Here is a 22,466-nt window from a genome sequence, read left to right as displayed (position 1 = left end):
ACAGAGGCCATCCCGGGCACTGCAGGGCCCTTCCAGGCTACCCTAGCTCACTGGAGCCCAGAAGACCCTTCCTGGCAAAGCCACGCAGATGCCCTTCGATCACACAGTGAAGGGAGCCGCAAGGGAGGCTCAGGGACACGCCCCGCTGGGAGGACACAATTCTGGTGATAGCTAACTGCTGGCTCTTCATCTCAGGAGGATAACAGAGCCCCAGCGAAGGGGGACCCAGGCAGGTGTTCCCCATGGGGGTGTGGAAGGCTCCCTCCAGGCACCCATGGGTGAGCCATCCTCACCTGTCCAGGCAGAAGAGGCCGCTGAGTCAGGCCTCACAGTCTTCCATGCAGTGTGTTCGCTCCTTGCACAAATATTTCCTGAATACCTACAATAGGCCAGCACTGTGGAAGGAAGACCCCAGGCCTGGCCCTCCGCAGCCACAGTGCAGACCAGCTGCCAGGCCCGGAGAGCGGCCAAAACATCCATGTGTTCCCTGCCTCCCGAATGGAACAGCCACCTGGGGAGATTCTGGGTGTGTTTCTGGGTAAAGAATATTAATTTTTAGCTTACCCACTTTGTATGTTTGGAATTTTGTCAGAGAGGATTTTTAAAAAATATGTAGAACAGTGAAAACGCCTCTTCTGGTAAATCAAATTCACTCAACAAATATGGTTCTTTCCACTTCCAAACCAGCACACGCTGCCCAAGCATTTCGCCCAGCCCAGCGCTTCTACTGCTCCCACGCTGAGGGTGCTTCACCCCAGCCGTGACCACACCTCCCAGCTCTGGGCCACCATCTTCAGCTGACCTCTCACACTAGCCTCGCCATTTCCCCCACACCTGTTCCAGCTGCCATGTTCCTCCCGAGTCCCAGAACATGAAGCCACCAGCCAGCCAGCCACGTGTCAGCCTTAAACCTTTTCCTGGCCTCACCCCATACCCCGCCCCCATCTCCTCTCTTTTCCACCCCAGAGGCCCTGCCTGGCTCTTTTGGGTTGCCGTAGCAGCCTTTCAAGTGAGTCCTGCCTCCTTTCTTCATCCCTATCCAAGGCCAGTTTCTGTACTGGGACCAGAGCAATCTTTCTAAAATATGAACTTGAGTCAGGTTTCCCACTGCCCCCAAAATAAAGCCCAAGCCCCGCTGGGTGGCTGACAACGCCTCTATGTCCGTCCCCCTTAACAGCTCCCAGGGAATCTCCTCTAAAAAGTCTTTCCTGCCTCTCCGACTGCACGGGGAGCACCAGGAGCTCCGGTGCCCTGTGCAAAGCCCTCTCACACTACCTTCACCACTCAGTAACTTTTCTGGGTCTCCCTTACATGAAGAACAGTTAAAATGAATGAAGCGCCATGACATGCACTAACATGGATAAATTGCAAAAATACTTTGGGTGAAAGAAAGCAAATTGCAAAATCATTCATTCACCTTTTAAATTATGTATCAAATGAAAGGATCCATGCAGTATGATACAATGTATATGAAATTTTCAAACACTAAACAATAGCAGACAGCACTTAGGGCCATCTACATATGGTAGAAAAATAAAAACACATGGGGAAGATGAGCCTCCAGACAGTGGTCCCTTGGGGGACAGGAGGGGGTCAGTGAAGGTACAGCTTAAACTACATCTGTAATACTTTATTTATTTTTATGTTAAATAGAGCTCTGAAGCAAAACTGGCAAAATAATATCCATTAAATTCGGGTGGTGGATAAATGAATATCTGTTACATTCTTTCCTATATACTTGGAAGTGTTCATCAGTACATTTTTTAAACTTTTTTTTTTTTTTTGGAGACAGAGTCTCCCTCTGTTGCCCAGGCTGGAGTGCAATGGCACAATCTTGGCTCACTGCAACCTCCACCTCCCAAGTTCAAGAGATTCTCCTGCCTCAGCCTCCCAAGTAGCTGGAACTACAAGCGTGCACTGCACCTCGCTAATTTTTATATTTTTCATAGAGACAGGGTTTCACCATGTTGGCCAGGCTGGTCTCAAACTCCTGACCTCAGGTCATCCACCCACCTCGGCCTCCCAAAGTGCTGGATTATAGACGTTAGACACTGCGCCCAGCCTTACAAATTTTAACAAGGAACCAGAGTCCCAAATGTCCTCATTAAAGTCCTTGGCAGCCTGAGCAGACTGTTACAGCCCCTCACCCAAAGGATCTCCACGGGCCTTGGGCCTGGCAGCCATGCGCAGACAGTCAGGAAGGCAGCCTGGAGATGTAAATATGATTTTCATCCTTGTTTTTAACCAATGAGAAAACCAAGGCTCAGAACATCTAACGTGGCTCAAGACCACACAGGGGATCCTGGATTTTAGACCACACCTTCTTCGTGTACAATTTCCCGAACTACTTCATCCAAGAGCAAGAACTTAGGTCCAACAGAGCATGGTGAAGAGAATTCCAGAATCAGAAGCAGAGCTGTATTCATATGCTTCATAAATCAGCGAATAAACATGTTTTGGGGGGAATTGTTCAGAAAGGGCCTGAACTGGAGATCCAACCAAATGGGTAATTAATTTAGGGATAGCCCATGTGGCTCTTTGAATGCAAACAGAATGGGTTTGGGTTTCGTCCTATAGCAACAGAAAGCCACTGATGCTGTTTAAGCTGGAGAGTGACCGAGACAAAGTACTGTTGTAGGAAAACTGACCTGGCTTCAGGGCATAGGTGTCAGTCACCCTTAGGAAATGGCTGGGGACAACCAAAGGGAAGATCCTCAAGGGATAAATTCGGATTTGGACATTGTCTAAATGGCCCACAGAGGAAATGACATCTGCTGATTTAAGGTGAGAACTGTGGCGTTGTAAAGGATAGAAGAGCTTAAACTAGACAGAGAAATGAAGTCTTTTCCAGGTTTTCCAGGTTTGGGGAATGGTGATAGGCACTCAGATGATGAGCTGATTCTTGGCTTGTTGATTAACTGGTGAAAGGGCAGTTGGGGAAGAAGAGACTAAGTAAAGAAAGGAGTGAGAAATTGAGTTTTTTTAATTTTTAATTTTAAACTTGAATTCAAGATGGTGCCCAGACAGCCAGGTAGAAATCCAACAGGAGCTGGCGATGTGAGAGCTACACTGAAGAAAGCTGGAGAAGCAGGGGAGAGGCACCGGTGCAGCGATGGTGGAAGTTTATTTCCGAAGAAAAAGGCACAAAAACAATGCCGTGATAGCAGAGGACTGAGCCCCGTGGCCTCCCTGCCCACATCAGGGAACAGGAAAACCAAGAAGAGAGCTAAGCCAGTTTTGTGTTGTGGAATAAATAGGAAGAGACCATTTCAAATTAGCATAGGTGATCAACAGTGCAAAAAGTTTCAAGAATAAGAAATGAGTCAAGGTCCTGGGGTTGAAGACCAGGAGATGATGGGCACCTGAGATAAAGGAATCTCAGCAGACAGCAGAGGCAGGCATGCTTGCCCCATCCCTTTTACAGCTCCAAAGCAGTGACCTTGTCCTCACAGCCAAGCACAAGCCCCCTCCCTCAGCCAGCAGAAGCAGCTCCCGTCTGCTACATTCAGCGTGAGATGAACCTGTGCCTGGCCTGGCCCAACTGACCCACTTCCCACAGATGGCAGAGTGCCATGGCAGGGCAGAGAGTGTGCAGTGTGGGCTCTGGAGTGGAACCCTGTAGAGACCAGGCTACCGTCTTCCTAGATAACCAAAAACTTAAGCTTGGAGAGGCATGATTTCATTTTTAAAGGCAGAACATAGAATTCAAATGTGCCACATGTCACTTTATTTTCTAAAATGTATTTTCTCTCTATTTGCCTGACTTCTATGGCAATAAAATCATTTTGGCATGACACTCATCTTACATAAATGAAAATATGAGCCAACAGAATGGCATTTTAGTAGCTTTAAGCCAAACAAATTCTTGAGAGGGTCTTGTTTAAATAAAGTTTTCATGCTATTTAGCTTTTTACAGTGAAGAAGCTCTGTGTCTTCAGAGAGCCTTATGCAATGATGCTTGTTTTTGGAAGGACAAGACAGGAGGTGAAGAAAGGAAGAGGGGCCCAGGTTGCCAGGCTGCAGATCAAGAAGTCAGGAGATGAGGAAATGAGGGCAATGAAGAGGACCCACTGTTTTGAGAAGTTTGGAGATGAAATGAGAGACAAGACATAGAGTGAGGGTGACAGGGGAAGACAACTTGAGATGGAAGGACACACTGGAGGGAAGGGTGTGCCAGGGGAAAGCATCTGACGAATGACAGTCTGCACCTGACTGTGAGGCTGCCAGCCCCTTCACCCACCTCCACTTTGCTCCCCGAACTGAGGCAGCTGGGCATGTCCCTGGCTGGAGATGAGAGAATTCTTCTCTGGAGAATACGACTATACCAGAGAAAGGCCTGCAGAAACGAACATTTGCGAGATTTCCAATGAAACAACGCAGTTTGCCACCGATCACCCTACTGTGATGCCCACCTGTCACAACTGCCACCCACTCGGGCTGTGGATGGAGCTCCTGGTCAGCTCTGTGGTGCCTCATTACCAACAATGCATGGACAGCCAAGGACTACCAGACATTTGGAGAAAGCTGGCAGCACCTGACAGGGAGAGCAAAACAAGATTGTAGAAAAAGAAATCTGGAAAAGAAAATAGGGAAAATAGAAAGCAAAAACAGGGAAAGATTATAGACGATTCAAAGAAAAAAAAATACAAGTGGGAATAAAATACAAAAAAAAAATCCTCATTAATGTTTCAAGAAAGGCAAATTAAAAGAAAAAGTTACATTTTTTTGCCCATCACATGACAGAAACTTGAAAAATTGAGCCTCTTCAATCTTTTCCAAGGTATGGGGAATCAGTAACTCTTAGCTACTGTTAGTGGTCATTCAGAATGCAACAAGTTTATTGGAAGGCAATCTTGTAGAACCTAACACAATTTTAAAAGTGTTTGACCTTTGTCCTGTGAATTCTATTTACAAGCAAAGATCCTGTAGAAATTAGCTCAAACTTTTGTATAGGACGTACACATCAGCAATATTTGTGATAGCAACAAACTGGAAAAATCTAAATACTCATCAGTAAGTTAATCTTTAAATATAAAGCATTTTAAACCTCTAATATGGAATGGTATGTGGGTGTTTTAAAAGAATGAGGAAATCCTAAATGTACTGACATTGAAGGATATCCATGATATGTTCAAGAGTGGGGAGTAGCAAAACAATGTGGAATTTAATTATACTTTTACAAAGAGCTGTGCTGTGTGTGTTTATGTACAAGCACGTGTGCATGTGAGCTTGTGCATGTATAGAAAATAGACTGCGAAGCTATGTGCTGATCTCCCTCTGGGGAGTAGGAGTGGGAAAATGGAGTGAAGGGAAGAAACTTTCACTTTTCACTTGAAAAATTTCAGAATTTTTTTCACTTTTAGGAAACAAAGACGTTGATTTTGTCTTTAAAATAAAAACAAAGAGAAAAATATAGTTTGACTTAAGTGTATTTGTAACATTTTCCTGATTTTAAAATTAACTATTATGGTTTTTAAGTGTGCCTTCAAATTCTTTGACACTTTTCCATTGAAAAGGTGAAAATTAGGCCAGGCATGGTGGCTCAAGCCTGTAATCCCAGCACTTTGGGAGACAGAGGCAGGGGGATCACCTGAGGTTAGGAGTTCAAGACCAGCCTGGCCAACATGGTGATACTCTGTCTCTCCTAAAAATATATAAATTACCCAGGTATGATGCCAAGTGCCTATAATCCCAGCTACTTAAGAGGCTGAGGCAGGAGAATCACTTGAACCTGGGAGGTGGCGGTTGCAGTGAACTGAACTGAGATCCCGCCATTGCATTCCAGCCCAGGTGACAACCACAAAACCCCTCTTTAAAAAAAAAAAAAAGCTCTCATCTTCCTGGTCTTTTCCTCTCCCTCCCCCCCCCCCCCCCCTCTTTCTCTCTACCTGTTTCTCTCTCTCTCTGATTGTTTACTCTGGGAGAAATCAGTTACCCCTTGTCTTAAGGATACTAAAACAGCTCTCAGGAAAGGACCACATGGACCACTGAGGCCTCCTAACAAGAAGCAATACCAACTTGCCAGTGAGATGCTCCAGCCCCAATTAAGCCTTCAGATGACCACAACCCCTGAGAACATCTGACTGAACCTCACCAGAGACTCTGATCCAGGGCCACCATCCAAGTCACACCCAAATTACTGGCCCACAGAAAAGGCCAGAGATAACAAATGTTTATTGTTATCTTATGCCACTAAATTTTGGGGTAATTTGTTTGACAATAATAGGTAACTAATACATGGACCAATCTCCCTCTGGAAAGAAGTGGAGAAACTGAGTGAAGGAGGAGACTTTCATTCTTTACTTTACTTTTTACATTTTTACATTATACATTATACATTTCAGGATTTTTGGAATTGTTTCATTTTTTATATTTAAAGAAATGGGAAGAAATAAAGTTAGGCTTAAGTGTACTTTAAAAAAACTTTTTAAAAGTAACACTGGTCAGGCGTGGTGGCTCACACCTGTAATCCCAGCACTTTGTGAGACCGAGGCAGGTGGATCACCTGAAGTCAGGAGTTCGAGACCAGCCTTGCCAACATGGTGAAACACTGTCTCTACTAAAAATACAAAAATTAGTCAGATGTGATGGTGCATGCCTGTAATCCCAGCTACTTGGGAGGCTGAGGCAGAAGAATTGCTTGAACCCAGGAGACGGAGGTTGTAGTGAGCCAAGATTCACCACTGTACTCCAGCCTGGGCAACAAGGGTGAAACTCCATCTCAAACACAAAAAAACAAAAAACAAAAAAACCACTGGCAAAAAGGGACAAAGTTGGAGGATAGATGCTAACCAACTTTAAGACTTACTATAAAGCTGTAGTAATCAAGACAGTATGGTATTAGAGACAGAATAGACAAACAGAGCAATGGAAGAGAAAAGAGAGCCCAGAAACACACAAATACAGTCAACCGATATTTGACAAAGGCACAAAAGTAACTCAATGGAGACAGGAGAGTCTTTTCAACAACTGAAGCTGGAACAACTGGATATTCACGTGCCAAAAAAAAAAGTCCAATATAATCAGGACACTCATCTTACACCCTTCACAAAGTATTAACTCAATCTGGATCATAGACCTAAATGTCAAACAAAACTTCTAGAATGAGAAAATCTAGGAGTTTAGCAAAGAGATTTTAGGTATAGCACACAAGGACCCAAGACATGATCCATGGAAAAACATTGGTAAGATAAACTCCATTACAGTTTAAAACTTCTGCTCTGCAAAAGACACTGTTAAGAGAATGAAAGAACCCCAGACTGGGGAGAAAAAAATTGCAAAACACACATCTGATAAAGGGCTTGAATCCAAAATATACAAAGAACTCTTAAAACTCAGTGGTGGCTGGGTATGGTGGCTCATGCCTGTAATCCCAGCACTTTGGGAGGCCAAAGCAGGTGGATTTCTTGAGACCAGGAGTTCAAGACCAGCCTGGCCAACATGGTAAAACCCCATCTCTGATAAAAATACAAAAAATTAGTTGGGTGTGATGATGTGCACCTGTAATCCCAGCAACCTGGGAGGCTGAGGCACAAGAATTTCTTAAACCCGGGAGGCAGAGGTTGCAGTGAGCCAAGATCTTGCCACTGCACTCCAGCCTGGGTGACAGCGCAAGACCCTGTCTCAAAACAAAACAAAACAACTCAATGATAGGAAAAAAAAACACCAGTATTTTAAAAGGGCAAAAGATCTTGACAAACACTTCACCAAAGGTGATATACAGATGGCAAACAATCATAAAAAACATGCTCAATATCATATGTCATTAGGGAATTGCAAATTAAAGCAATGATGCGATATTACTGGGCATCTACTAGAATTACTGAAAAACAAAAACAAAAAAAACTGACAACACCAAATGCTGATGAGGATGTGGAGCAACAGGAACTCTCATTCATTGTTAGTGGGAATGCAAAATGGTACAGCCACTTTAGAAGACAGTTTGGCAGTTTCTTACAAACATAGTCTTACCATATGCTCCAACAATGATGCATCTAGGTATTTATCCAAATGAATTAAAAATGTATCCTCACAAAAACCTGAACATGGATGTTTATATCCATTTTATTCATAATTGCCAAAAACTGGAGGTAACCAAGATGTCCTTCAGTGGGTGAATGGATAAACTGTGCTACATCCAGTTTCTTTTTATTCAGCAATAAAAGGAAATGAGTTATCAAGCCAGAAAAAGACATGGAGGAATCTTAAGTGCATATTACTAGTGAAACAAGCCAAACTGAAAATGCTACATACTGTATGGTTCCAACTATACAACATTCTGGAAAAGGCAAAACTATGGAAACAGTAAAAAGATCAGTGGTTGCCAGAAGTTGGGAAGCATTAAGAGGCAAGGCACAGGAAATTTTTAAGGCAGTGAAACTCATCTGTATGATGCTGTAATGTTGCATACATAACATTGTACATTGTCAAAATCCATAGACTGTGTAACGATGAATGAACCCTAAACTATTAGCAATAACATATCAATATTGGTTCATTACTTCCCGTAAATGTACCACATTAATACAAGATATTAGTAATAGGGGAAACTGTGGTGGGGGAGGGAGAAAAGGGGTATGTGGGAACTTTTGTACTATTTGCTTAATTTTCCATAAACCTAAAACTGCTCTAAAAGTAAATCTATTAATTAAAAAAAAAATAGTAATGCTGGTCAATGGAAGGAAAAGTAGAAATAAAATAATTTAGCCACATAGAATCTCAACAGAAAGATAGTCACTATTAGGCATAGTTCCTTCCAGTCTTTTTTTCAAAAGTCTACGTATATGTCCTCATTTTTAAGAGTTGAAATCACTCGGTTAAATTCATTCTGAAGGTTTATAGTTTGGTTTCAGTTTGGATTTTTAACCACAAAGAAAATATCCCATATGAAACATCAGTGATACCAAAAACAGATTCTTGAGGGGCCAGTTGCTATGGGAATGACTGAAAATAAATTTCATTTCACACTACACTCTACTAATGTATTGACCAGAAGGAAGGAAAAATATTTGGAGTAACTTAGAAGAGCAGCCAAGAAAACTTCTAATCAAGAAGAAGGAAAATACATCAGGCTAGTGTGAGGTTTCAAAGAAGCCAGTAGTATCGCCTTGCAATTTAACTAATTAAGCTCTTCCAGTAACTGTGTCGCTGGACAGGGAAGTATCAGGAATCAGGGACCCTGAGTGGACTCTGCCTTTCCTTCACTGACAGTTTGATGGGCCAAAGGCCAGCAATCTCCCTCCATATGTGGGCCATCTCTGCAGGGTGGTACATGGCCAGGAAAAAAAAAAAAATCACCATTTCCTTCCTGGAGATGCATCAAATATTTAGCAAGCTGCAAGGCCTGGGCTCCAGGTGATCAGTATGAACATCACATTGGCCCTGAGCAAAGAGTGGGCCCCAGGGTTAACCCTTTAGGTACTGGATCATTGGGCCGTCTGAAGGTTCCTGGGGAGGGATTAGGATGCCAGAGGGTAGGGGGAGTGACAATTTTCCAACAGAAGATTTTAACATGCTCAGAAGTAATAAGGCCAGATGAGTGGATGCCAACCAAATGCTGACCCTCCCACAACCAACATTTTTCTAAAACACAGGACTGTGTAAACAGGACTGTGTAGATGCACATCGGGGTGGCCTCCAAAGGGAAAAGCAGAGCTGCTGTTACAGAAAGACACCGTGTCATCGTGCAAAAACAGGCCCCTCTTCTCACCGCAGGAAACAGCTTTAGCATCAAACAGATCTCGCTAAATAATATTTTTTTTGTATTTAGTAGAGACAGGGTTTCACCATGTTGGTCAGGCTGTTCTCAAACTCCTGACTTCAGGTGATCCACCTGCCTCGGCCTCCCAAAGTGCTGGGATTACAGGCATGAGCCACCATGCCTGGCCTGGTTTTTTTAATAGCAAGAATATAAAAGGACACATAGAAAATGTGCTGGGCGATGTCTGTGTGAAGAGGAGCTTCCAACCTCATGAAGCTGCTCTAAGACACACCCGCTCACCTGATCCAGGAACAGCCCACATCAATTGTAGGTAAAGCCTATGGGGGTTAGGGGGAGGCAGGGTTGGCAAACTCACCCTACAAACATCTATAAAGCAGTGAAGATCTATAAGGTCACATACTGGACTCCGAAAGGCTTACCTGGGTCCAGGTGGGTGAAAGAACCCACCACAAAGTCCAGTGTGGACACGGCCAGCAGGAACAGCAACAGCAGCTGGAGGCGGATTATCCATTTGACACCCGCGAGGTTAATGCCCAGCAAGGCCAGAAGCACCACAACTGAAATTCCTCGCACAGCCCAGATATTCCTGAGGCCCAGCAAATCTGAGATGGATTCAGCAAAGCCGGTGATGTACATGGCACCTGCAACACACTGACATGCGATTCCAGGTAAAAGAGTCAGCAGGACAGAAAGGCATGGGCCCACAGGCAGAACCGCGGGGCGCTGAGATCCCCGCACCCCCATCGGACCTACTCACTGGCACCAAGGCTCAGCGCCTGGGACCAGCACAGGGTTAAAGCAGCCCTTCCCACCTGTGAACTTGCCTCAGGCCCCATTTCTGCTTGTCTACATCTCAACTAAAGAATGAAGGAGGAACCCAAGCTGAGAGCCGGCTGTCAGTGGTAACAAAGATGAAAAGACTATGGGAGGAAGAAGATGGGACACTGGGCCAAAGAGGCCTCCAGATTTCTCGGTCCGAGTTATTCAAGTACTAAATATAGAACAAGAACACACAGGAGGTCCCATCTACAAAGCCTTAAAAGGGCACTGCAGTAAACCAGATTTTTCTTCATTTCTCTGTAGGTCAGTATTATTTTTAAAATTATCTAAAACTTAGCAATAGAAAAAAAAGTGAGTGACACATCTTTTTCAATGTCATGTGACAAAGGCTACTCAAGGACTATCTAGGTGAATATACTTCATTGTACTCACTATTTGCTGCTGATTAAATATGCCCCAGATTTAATAAAGTTACATGTTACCTTATGGATTTTTTTCCAGTACAGATGCAAATAACTTCTGTCCAGTGGAACATATAACCCAAAAGATTACAATTTGTTATCCTGTAAGACATTAGCTGGTTTTCTATCTAACCCATCAATCTTATCCTAACATTTATTTATTCAACTGCCTAACTATGAATTTACAAATTTGACCTCTATCCACCCAGCATCCTTCGCAACTGCTCTTTAACATTTTACTGGCTCCTCTATTAATTCATAAATTAAATAAAATCTCTGGTCCAGGTGAGGCTTCCTATGAATATTTGTTATATAATCTTTTTAAAAAAACAAAAATGAGGCCGGGCGCGGTGGCTCAAGCCTGTAATCCCAGCACTTTGGGAGGCCGAGACGGGCGGATCACGAGGTCAGGAGATCGAGACCATCCTGGCTAACACCGTGAAACCCCGTCTCTACTAAAAATACAAAAAAACTAGCCGGGCGAGGTGGCGGGTGCCTGTAGTCCCAGCTACTCGGGAGGCTGAGGCAGGAGAATGGCGTGAACCCGGGAGGCGGAGCTTGCAGTGAGCTGAGATCCGGCCACTGCACTCTAGCCCGGGCGACAGAGTGAGACTCCGTCTCAAAAAAAAAAAAAAAAAAAAAAGAAATGAAATCCTTGGCACATGTTTTTCTTATATTTGCCTGAGTGTCATGAGTTTGTCTTTTGGGAAATATTTGAAAGATCATTTCAAATTAAATTGTTGAAAATAACATCAGCCTCACTTTTCCTAATTCCTCAGCCTCAGCCTCCTTCTCTCCTGGGGCTTGTCCTCCACTGCCCCCAGGGCCAGCTGGTCACTCTTATCACTGTAGCCCTGCCCTTGCCATTCTCTGGCAACAAATTCTATTAGGGCCTCATTCATTCAAGTCCCTCCTTTCCCATGAATTCCTCAACCTCCTTTTCTGAATAAATAGTAAGCTAACTGCTAGGGCCATACAATTAATTATCTGGTTCCATATTTTATTATCATGTCATGCACATAAGTTTGTCTGCCCACCCTACCACCAAGAATGCAAATATCTTAAAAAATTGTTTATGCTGATTGTACCTCTTCAAGTACTTGCATTTGCTAAGTATGTTGCAAGCATTTGATAAATATTTTGTGATATGCTGATCATATGAAAGGTGCTCTGGCAAGCAGGCTCCATGAGTTCCAGCACTTTCATGTAAAGGCAAGAGAGTAATATAACTTCTGGATTTGAGAGGAGCTTGTGAACAAGGCCCCATTCTTCAGTGAGATCAGCTCACTTTGCAACTAGGCACATGTCATGTTTGTCAGCATCCCCCAAATTTACACACTTAGCTTAACAGTTATTCCAGCATCCCATAATGACAAACATTTCTGTCCATATTAGGGTGAGGTGGAAATTCCAAGAAATGTGAAGGAAATACAATCATTTCTGAGAGAAAGAGAGAGAGAGAGAAAAAGAGAGAGAAAGAGAGAGAGACTAATGTTTTCCTGCATTCATCTCAGAACTCAGACTTCCTCATTACTAAACACCAAGAGTGTGATGTGTGATAGTGAGGTTATTTCATCAGTATTTGGCCAGGTCAACAGGACTCTTCATGGTCAAAATTATCTGAGCAAAAGAAAGAAAAGAAAAGAAAAGAAATGACAAAAATGTAGCAATGAATACCATTTATATGGGCACCATTTTCCCAGGTACCTGATGTCTCTGACATGCAGAGGATGATGCCATGGGACCATTTGCATCTGAAGCTTCCAAACTGATTTTTTTTTCCCTAGCAGTAGAACAATTTGCTCATGCAAAGTGAGCCAAGCTGTAAATGCTGCCTTTTGTTCCCAGTAACTCCAGTGGATCTCATCTTTCTGGTTTGTATCTAAAATTGCTTTTTAGCCCAAAGATGCCAGCAACAGGGGATGGGGCAGGGTAGGGGGCAGGGGAAGCTCCTCAGGAGGCTTGTAAGGGCATGGTGGTTAGGAGCATGAACTGCGAAGCCAAAATATCTAAGGCCAAATCCTAGCTGACTTGGGAAAGTGTTTTAACCTCTCCATGAAACACAGATAATGATAGTAACCTTCAGAAGGTTACTGTGAGAACTAAATGAGATGATTTATGTAAAGTCCTAGAACAATATCTGACTGATAGAGTTGTAGAAACAATAGCTATCACCTGTAATCCCAGCACTTTGGGAGATCAAGGTGAGCAGATCACATAAGACCAGAAGTTTGAGACTAGCCCAGGCAACGTGGTGAAACTCCATCTCTACTAAAACTAAAACTAAGCCGGGCGCAGTGGTGCGCACCTGTAGTCCCAGCTACTTAGGAGGCTGAGGCAGGAAAATCGCTTGAACCCAGGAGACAGAGGTTGCAGAAAGCCGAGATCACGCCACTGCACTCCAGCCTGGGCAGAAAATAATAATAATAATAATAGCTACTGTCATTATCATTATGACTTTGTTATTAATCACTGCTGAAGAAGAGGAAACAGTAGCTAGATGTGAATCTCATAAGATACTTTGTTGATGCTAAATAGATGATGGTACCATCACTGGAAATTTGCAATATAAGTTGTAAATAAGGATGCTTGAAAACAAAGAGATTTACTTTAAGGAAAGCAATAACAGCCCAAAATTAAACCATCTTCTCAAAATGAGTCTGGGGGTAGAAATGAATGAGGGACCAGAAAAACAATAGAGAAAATCAGCAAACCAATAATTAGTTCTTTGTAGACACACCTTTATCTAGACTGATCAAGAAAAAAGAAGGAGATGATTATTTAAATTAGGAATGAAAGGGGAGACATTACCACCAACCTTACAAAAATAAAAAGGATTATAAGAAAATCCATAGACAATTAATATGCCAATGCATTAGATAACCTACATGAAGTGAACAAATTCGTGGCCAGGTGTGGTGGCTTACGCCTGTAATCCCAGCACTTTGGGAGGTTGAGGTGGGCGGATTACCTCAGATCGGGAGTTCGAGACCAGCCTGACCAACATGGAGAAACCCCGTCTCTACTGAAAATACAAAATTAGCCAGGCATGGTGGCGCATGCCTGTAATCCCAGCTACTCGGGAGGCTGAGGCAGGAGAATTGCTTGAACCCAGGAGGCAGAGATTGTGGTAAGCTGAGATCACACCATTGCACTCCAGCCCGGGAGGCAAGAGCAAAACTCTGTCTCAAAAAATACAAAACAAAACAAAACAAAAAAACTCCCAGATTAAAAAAAAAAAGAAAGAAAAGAAATAGACAAAATCCTAGAAAGATACAAACTATCAAAACTGAATCAAGAAGAAGTAGAAAATCAGAATATGCCTATATAAGTAAAGAGATTCCATTAGTAACCAAAAAACTTTCTATCCAAAAAAAACCCAGACCAGATGGCTTCATGGCAAAATTCTACCATATGTTTAAAGAATTAACACCAACCCTTCACAAACTCCTCCAAAAAACAGAGAAGGAGGCAACACCTTCCAACTCACTCTATGAGGCCAGAATTAGCCTGACACCAAAACCAGACAAAGAATCACAAGGAAACTACAGACCAGTATCCCTCATGAATATATACACAAAAATCTTCCACAAAATGTTAACAAACCAAATTCGGCAATTTATAAAAAGGATTACACAGTAACCACACCCTGATCAGGGACTCCCGGCCTGCATCAGCTAAAAGCACAGGCACTCCTGAGACAGTGACCAGGGGGACTCTAATGTTTGGGACCAAGGCCCAAGTGGAAAGGCGGCAAAACAGCTGGGATGCTGGTGCAACAGCGTCTCAGGCTGTGGCTGCCAGTGCTTAGAAAACATCTTATTTGTGAACATCTTTTTTCCAAATCAGCCCACATAAGGAGGACTCTCAGCAGCCCAGCTCCCTCTCTTTGTCCAGGGGTGTTCATGCTGGCACCTGCTTCTAGAGACTCACTCGGTGTCTGCACCGAGAGGAGGAAAGCAGGACTTTGCCTACCTTGCAGCCTGGTTGGCTATAAAATAGCAGAGAAGTAAAAAAAAAAAAAAAAAAAAAATATAAATATATATATATATACACACACACACACACACACACACACACACACACACACATCCCAAATCCCCAGGGTAATAAAGTAAAATGACCATTTATTACTCCCCTCTCCAACTACTATACTTAAAGACCTTTCTGCAGTCAAGGCAAGTGCTTTTTAAGAGTGCAGAGGCAGGCCGGGCGCGGTGGCTCAAGCCTGTAATCCCAGCACTTTGGGAGGCCGAGACGGGCGGATCACGAGGTCAGGAGATCGAGACCATCCTGGCTAACACGGTGAAACCCCGTCTCTACTAAAAATACAAAAAAAACTAGCCGGGCGAGGTGGCGGGCGCCTGTAGTCCCAGCTACTCGGGAGGCTGAGGCACGAGAATGGCGTGAACCCGGGAGGCGGAGCTTGCAGTGAGCTGAGATCCGGCCACTGCACTCTAGCCCGGGCGACAGAGCAAGACTCCGTCTCAAAAAAAAAAAAAAAAAAAAAAAAAAAAAAGAGAGTGCAGAGGCCATCCATTTGCCTTCCCTGCACTGTCCTAGACACACATGCACCCCCACCACCCACACATGCACACACCCAGCTCTGTGCTGTTCGAGAATCAGATATATTTATGCTGAAGCACCCTGCTCCTGCTGCCTAAAAATAAAAGAAACAAAACCGATGCTTTCTCTGGGGAGATTCTTGCACACTCTTACTTAGACAAATTCTTCTCTTTAAACTGTTTTTTCAACCGCCCACCACCATTTGCACTCTCATAAAAGCCTTTTTCAATCCAAGAAATGCTGACAAAGAACTGCTTCTTAATGTCTGTACTTTGTTCCCTCAGCATTAAGTCACCATGCCTGTGTTTTAGCTAAAAAAGCCTTAGGATTTCCCCCTACTCGCTTGTTTTTGGAGTGCCTTCGTCCATTCTGATGAAGCAGGCACCTCGTTAACATTCTCCCTCTCAGACCGGGCGTCCACACAAGAGGCTGCCGGCCTCCCTGTGAAGGCCACCCAAGCTATCAAATGCTGTCGGGGAGCTCCAGCTCATTTGATTAGTGCCTGCTTCTAGGAAAGCCCTTTAGCACAGGCAAAATACCTGCTTTCAGTAAAAAAGCACCCCAGGGCCCAGGCCACCTGGCTGCCACCTGGGCTTCAGCCGCTGTCATGCATGCTGATCCCCAGATTGAACAGCAAGAATGTGCTGGCCAGGCCCTGCCCTGCTGGTCACAGCAGGCATCCAAGAGGCGGCAGTGGCAGAGGGAAAGGAGTGCTGGACGAAGGGGTCAGGCCCCAGATGGTGACTTGGCTCTCTGCTGAGATCCCCTCAGAGCCCCAGCCTGCTCGTCTCTCACATGGGGCAATCGTCCCCACCCTCGCCTCTCACCAGGTCAAGTGAGGAAATGGACAAGAAAGTGGCAGAGGGCCAGGAGGGGGGAGCGTCCCGGGCGCAGGTCTCACCTGGCCAAACACATAGAGTAGCCCGATGGTGCCTCCTGTCTGCCCACCCAGGACCGAGGAGATCATGGAGTAGACGCCACCGCTGCCGATGCTGCTGCGCTCCCCGACACCAATGCCAGACAGCACCGTGACGAGGGCCACCAGGACGACGAAGGACACCAGGAACATGCCCAGGAGCACTCCCGTGTTTCCCTGCAGCAGAATAGCAAGGAGTGAGACTGGGTTAGGCGAGGAGGCCCTGCCAGCTCCCTGCTGGGAGCACTGACCACTTCCCTTCCTCCCACAGCATTGGAATGGGGGCCGGGGGTGGGGGCACAGAGTCAGGACGACTAAAAAGGACAAAGCAAGCACCACAAGAGCCAAGGCCAGGAAGCAGTTCTAACCGAAGGGAAGCGTCCTGGCTGCAAATTCTTGAATGACTCTCGCACTTGTAGGGTACAGTCAGAGCTGCCGATGCCCTCACGAGGTGCCTCCTAATCTCACTTTGTGCCTAACATGCAGCGGCAGGTTCTCTCCCCACTATGCTGACTCCCTGCCTGGAAGGCCTCTCCTGCTCATTCTCTATCTTTGTCAGGTTAACTGCAGCATATCCTTTAGGATTTCTGTGTTTAGGATTTCTCACCAGGAAGCTGGCCCTGTAACCCTTTCTCTGGGCTCCTCCAGTGCCGGGGCTTAGTGCTTTTCACAGGACTTGCCAAACTGAGTCTGTTTCCAAGCCGGTTTTGACGTCTAGGCTGTGAGCTCCAGGTGAGGATGGCATGGTTTAGATGCCTGGATTTGGATCCCCTCCAAATCTCATGTCGAAATGTGATTCCCATTGTTGGAGGTGGGGCCTGGTGGGATGTGTTCGGGTCATGGGGGTGGACCCCTTGTGAATGGCTTGCTGTCCTCCCACAGTAATGGGGGAGTTCTCACTCTGTTCCCTCGCAGGAGAGCTGGTTGTTTAAAAGAGGCTGGCACCTCTCTTGCCTTCTGTCTGGCTATGTGGCACGCCTGCTCCCTCATCACCTTCCCCCATGAGTGAAAGCTTTCTGAGGCCTCACCAGATGTGGATGCTGGTGCCATGCTTCTTGTATAGTCTGCAGAACTGTGAGCTAAATAAACCTCTTTTCTTTATAAATTAGCCTCAGGTATTCCTTTATAGCAATGCAACATGGACTAATACGGAGCAGGATCATGTTTTCTACCCCTTCATATCCTTACTGCTTAGCATAACCTCCACAAAATAGGTGTTCATTAAATGCTTGTTGAGCGAATAAACAAACACATGCACACCTGGAGATGAACACATGTAGATAGACACATATCAGTGTGAAAAGCAAGAGTTCCCGAGAGGAAATGGACACAGCACATCTAAGAAGGAGCTGCAATGTCACATGTTTTGCAATAGAAAGCAAGGAAGACTCCTGATAGTCAAGACTCCACGTGTTGCAGGTGCTGGAGAGAGAACTAGGAGTGGGCAGAGCCAGTTCAAGAGCTGAGTGACCTAACATGAGCTGGAAAATTGCCCTGGAAGTCAGTTGTACTCTGTTCCAGTGTTCATAATATAATGCTCAGGAGCTCCACTGCTGGTCTGAGACCCACCCTGGCTGTGGTTAAGGCTGAACCCTGAGCTGAGAATCTGAGTGTGGCATAGAATGAGAGCTCAGGAAGATTTGACCTTGCCCAGACTTCTTATGGGGGCTAAGAATCCTGTACATCCCACTATAAAGGAGTTTAAATCTCCTAAAATTTGCCCATGTAATGGTTAATTTTATATGTCAACTTGGCTAGACTATGGCAAGTAACTGTTTAGTCAAACACTAGTCTAAATGTTGCTGTAAAGGTGATTTTCAGATGTGATTAATATTTACTATCAGTTGACCTTAATTAAGTAAAGGAGATTACCCTCCATAGTATGGGTGGGCCTCATCTAATCAGTTGAAGGCCTTACAGGCAAAGACTGGTTTCCTAAAGAAGAATGAATTCTGCCTCCAGGCTGCAACACAGAAATTCTTCCTGCATTTCCAGCCTTCAGACTCAAGACTGCAGCATCAATCCTTACCTGCTAATATATATCTGATATACTTACATCTCCTGTTGGCATTGGCCTGTTTCTCTGGAGAATCCTGACTAGTAGATTCTACACCTTGAATGGCCTCCTCTCTTTTACCCATCTAGTCCAGCTCACCCTTCAAAGCCTGGCTCAACCGCATCTCCTCCAGGAAGCCTTCCTGGACACCTCAGTGACTGCAGCACTCATAGCCTGTTCCACCCCAAGGGACTTAATGCTGTTTTGAGAACTCTCCTAATGTGATATCTACCCATCATGGCTGTTAGCTCATGAGACAGGGCGGGGAGAAGAGGAGGGGATGAGGCCCCAGGCCATGTCTTGTCTTTTGTAATCCCATTGGCACTAAGGAGTGCTTGGCCCACAGCAGGCGCTCAGCCATGTTTAGATGGTGACTGGCTTGCCTTTTGTTCTGTGCACCTGTGTGGTCTACTGAAGTCCCACTGCATGAGATGGCACTGTGTGTGGGACTGAGAACACCTGCTCCAGGCACACATCTGCTTGGAAGCTCCTAGGATGCTTTTGCATAAGACTTAAAGAAGAGGCCTTTTGTTCCTTCTACAGAGGGAGATGAACTGACCCCCAGGATCTCACACAGCAGAGTGCGTCCTAGGCGATCCATCCCTAGAGGTAGGCGGCCCACACCTATGACCAAGCATCCTCATGCACAGTCTTACCCACAGGGTTGTGGTACAGTGGGGGAAGGCAACCATGTGGGCGGGCCCAAGATGAAGTGAGGAATACCAGGAAAACTACAGAGGGCCACAAGCTGGAGGCAAAATTGCCATCAATGATCTCTCCGACCCATCTGGAGTCCCGCCCATGATGAGCCCTGACTTCTGTGCTCCTATTCCACAGTTAAATCTACAGCGTGAGGTTTCCATCGCAACTTCAGAAGCCTATGTTTGCAGGATGCTCATTTAACAAGCAATGCCAGCTATTCACTGTGCTTGCTTCTGTTTCATGTTTCAGGAGTATCTGTGCTTCAGGCATCTGTGGCCTGCACTATAGAATGCCAGAGGGGCAGAGCTTTCCTGTCTCAGGCCCGTGAGAGGCTCCAGGCCACTAGCTCAGTACTCACCACCAGCCAGCCTGTCCTCAGGAAGAGCACAACCCCAAAGATGTTGATCATGCAGGATGTGAACACACCATCCCAGGTCCCAAACAGCACAGGCTCCCACACGAACAGCTGGGTCTTCCACCAGGGCTGGGGCTGGGCCAGGGCCTCCTGCAAACAGAACACACAGAAATCAGCTGAGGGGAGGGCCAGGGATGGCATGGTGAGGGAGTGAGAGTGGAACAGGAGGAGGGAGGTAGGAGAACTCAGCTTAAAAACAATCCTGTCTTATTGTGCCAGGGCAAGTGTGTGTGTATACACACAGGCATGCGCACACACACACACACATATCCTGAAGCACACCTTTACAAAAGGGTCACTGTTCTCTCATAACAACAGTGATTCCCGTACCCACATGTAGCAGAGACTCATTGTTCACAAGCCTAGTCCTTTCCCTCTAGTCATCACTCAAGTAGCCAGGGAGTCAGGTAGACTCCCAGCCTCTTTGCAGCTAGATGTGGCTGTGTGACTGAGTTCCAGCCCATGGAATGCAGACAGAAGCACTAGATGATGCTTCTAAGTGAGTGTGAGATTCTGGGTTTCACCTCCTGAGACCCATGAGCCCTCTTCATCCTCCAGTCCTAGCAGGGACAGCAGCTTCCGGCAGTTACTAACCTATGGCCAACCTTACCAGGCGCTCTTTACTCCTTCAGCCCTTTTAACACCTCTGCAATCAGCCCTGCGGATGAGATTCCCTGTTTAAAATGACTGGAGTTATTTCTGTTTTCCTAACTGAGCACTGATACCAGTGATCTCTGCTGATACCCCAGGATTCTACAGCATTATTGGACAATTGTTTGGAATCAGAGGCGAATAACGCATCAACAGATTCCTTGCTCGTTTTTCCAATTCACAAATAACAAAGGCACTTATAAACACTCAAATGGAAACCCTTTACTAAAAAAACCATAACTTTGTGGATATACTAAAATGATCTTAAACAAAACCAGTAGCAACTCACACTGTGAATGCTCTTATGTAGGTCTGGCAATTAATCTAAACTCAGGCATGAACAGAGTCTTCCAGTGACTGCAAACAACTACAGGAGTGATTACTGTTCTCAGCTGGGTTGGGTGGGTGGGGAGAGGGAGGCATCCAAAGCTAGGAGTCACCATGTGCAATGATTCTGGACCTGGTGAGCAAATGTTATCCATAAACACAATAAAAAGGCAGAAAAATCAAGAGTTTAGGGGAAAATCTAAGATCCAGAGTCCACGGGGCATGGCTGCTGACTGGTTGAGAACAATGGGTGCGCCCAGGATCTAGGACCAAAGGCTGAGGCCAATGGCACATGCTCAAAACCAAAAGGGAGGATCCCAGCTCCTCTTCCGCCTCCTGTATCACACACACATCCACAGATCAAGAAGAGGCCCCCAGAAATACTCAGGGATCTCAATTCAGCCACATAGGACTGATGGGTCCGGGGACCCCTTGTGTCCCCATCAGTCTCCAACTCTGTAAGCTTCATTTATGCATGTACAAGACTGGTTGCCTGTCCTTCACAAACCACAGATGAGCAATCTCCTGAAAGTCAATAAATGTCAGAACAGTCCTCGGGGTTCGGAACAAAGACTCTCCCAATCTAGGCTTGCCCTTGAGCAAATGGTACCAAAGGACCTGTCTGGGGAATGCAGGATTGTTTCCCAGGATCCTAATCTCAAAATTCAGGATAGGTCCCAACTTCCTGTCTCTGCTTGTGTTCCACTTCCTATCGTGTCTTGTTACAGGCCTACCGTTCCTCAGTAATAACCGTGACTCTCAGCAACAGAAAGACTAATATTATAGAGAGTGCCGTCAGCTTCCACAGGAGCCTCATAGCAGCCCCGTGAGGCAGGCAGGGAGGGGGCCCCGCTGAGGGCTGAGAAGACGGAGGCTGAGAGAAGAAACCTGAGGGCCCAATCTCACAGCTAGGGCTTCTCACACCCAGGGCTTCCCCTAGCACTCGCAAGATCTGTGATTTTCCCTGCACCACACTCAGCTAAACATTACTTGCCCTTTTTGCCCCTAAATTTAAATCTTTCAGGTTTCAAATTCTAACACTCTGGACTTTGCATAACAGCAAATACATCTGCCCTACCCATGAATGCCTTTGTGATGATAGAAACCTTATTCCTCTTTCATGCGCGCCTTCATTTTCCCACTCTGAAGGCTGGTTTGCATATGCGTTTGTTTACCTGCTGGTATATGAAATGCCTTTCATTTCCTTGATCTTACTGGACTAGTGAATCAGCCTCAAGGGTAGAAACTTAGAGCAGGTAGAAACTTCGGGAAACCCTTTACCCAGAGAATGAAAATATAACTGATTTAAAATGGGTTTGGTGACTGAGCCCTGGCAGCTTGTTTCAGGATATTTAGGGGTGTGTGCCTACCTTTTCTCACCGTGTGGCAAAAATCTATAACTAAGTCTTCCCACAGTCTGCTCATCAGAGACTGGGTGGGAAGAGCGTAGGTTTGACCGCAAGGGAGTAACCCTGATGTTCTTGGAGAAAGAGAGAGACACTACGGAAGCCCAGCAAGAGAGAGAGAAAGAAGGAAAAAGAAGAAACCAAAACAGACAGAAAGGGGAAGAGGATGAGATGGAAAGTCCCAGAATAAAATGCCAAATAGATCCCCCAAGGGATATTTCCCAGATGCCACGCTGCCTCCCAGGCATCCACATAGAAGTAGCAACTTGGGGCTGGGCGCAGTGGCTCATGCTGGTAATCCTAGCACTTTGGGAGGCAGAGATCACTTGAGGTCAGGAGTTCGAGACCAGCCTGGTTAACATGGTGAAACCCCGTCTCTGCTAAAAATTACAAAAATTAGCCAGGCGTGGTGGTACGTGCCTATAGTCCCAGCTACTCTGGAGGCTGAGGTTGCCGTGAGCCCAG

General features: G+C 45.5%; 1 protein-coding gene across 1 annotated transcript in view; it reads right to left on the bottom strand.

Annotated features, from left to right (window-relative positions):
• Positions 1-22,466, bottom strand: part of SLC12A8 (solute carrier family 12, member 8) — a 130,320-nt gene that overhangs the window by 88,087 nt on the left and 19,767 nt on the right. The window contains exons 3-5 of the mRNA XM_011950769.1: positions 19,561-19,707; positions 16,430-16,621; positions 10,141-10,372 (exon numbers count right to left, since the gene is read on the bottom strand). Of these exons, the coding sequence (XP_011806159.1) occupies positions 10,141-10,372; positions 16,430-16,621; positions 19,561-19,707 (571 nt within the window). The remainder of the gene's footprint in view (positions 1-10,140; positions 10,373-16,429; positions 16,622-19,560; positions 19,708-22,466) is intronic.

The sequence above is a fragment of the Colobus angolensis genome, unplaced genomic scaffold (genome assembly GCF_000951035.1).
Source record: "Colobus angolensis palliatus isolate OR3802 unplaced genomic scaffold, Cang.pa_1.0 Scaffold31, whole genome shotgun sequence".
Taxonomy (NCBI): Eukaryota; Metazoa; Chordata; class Mammalia; order Primates; family Cercopithecidae; genus Colobus; species Colobus angolensis.
Note: the sequence above shows the minus strand (reverse complement) of the source record. Positions and strands in the feature narration are given on the sequence as shown.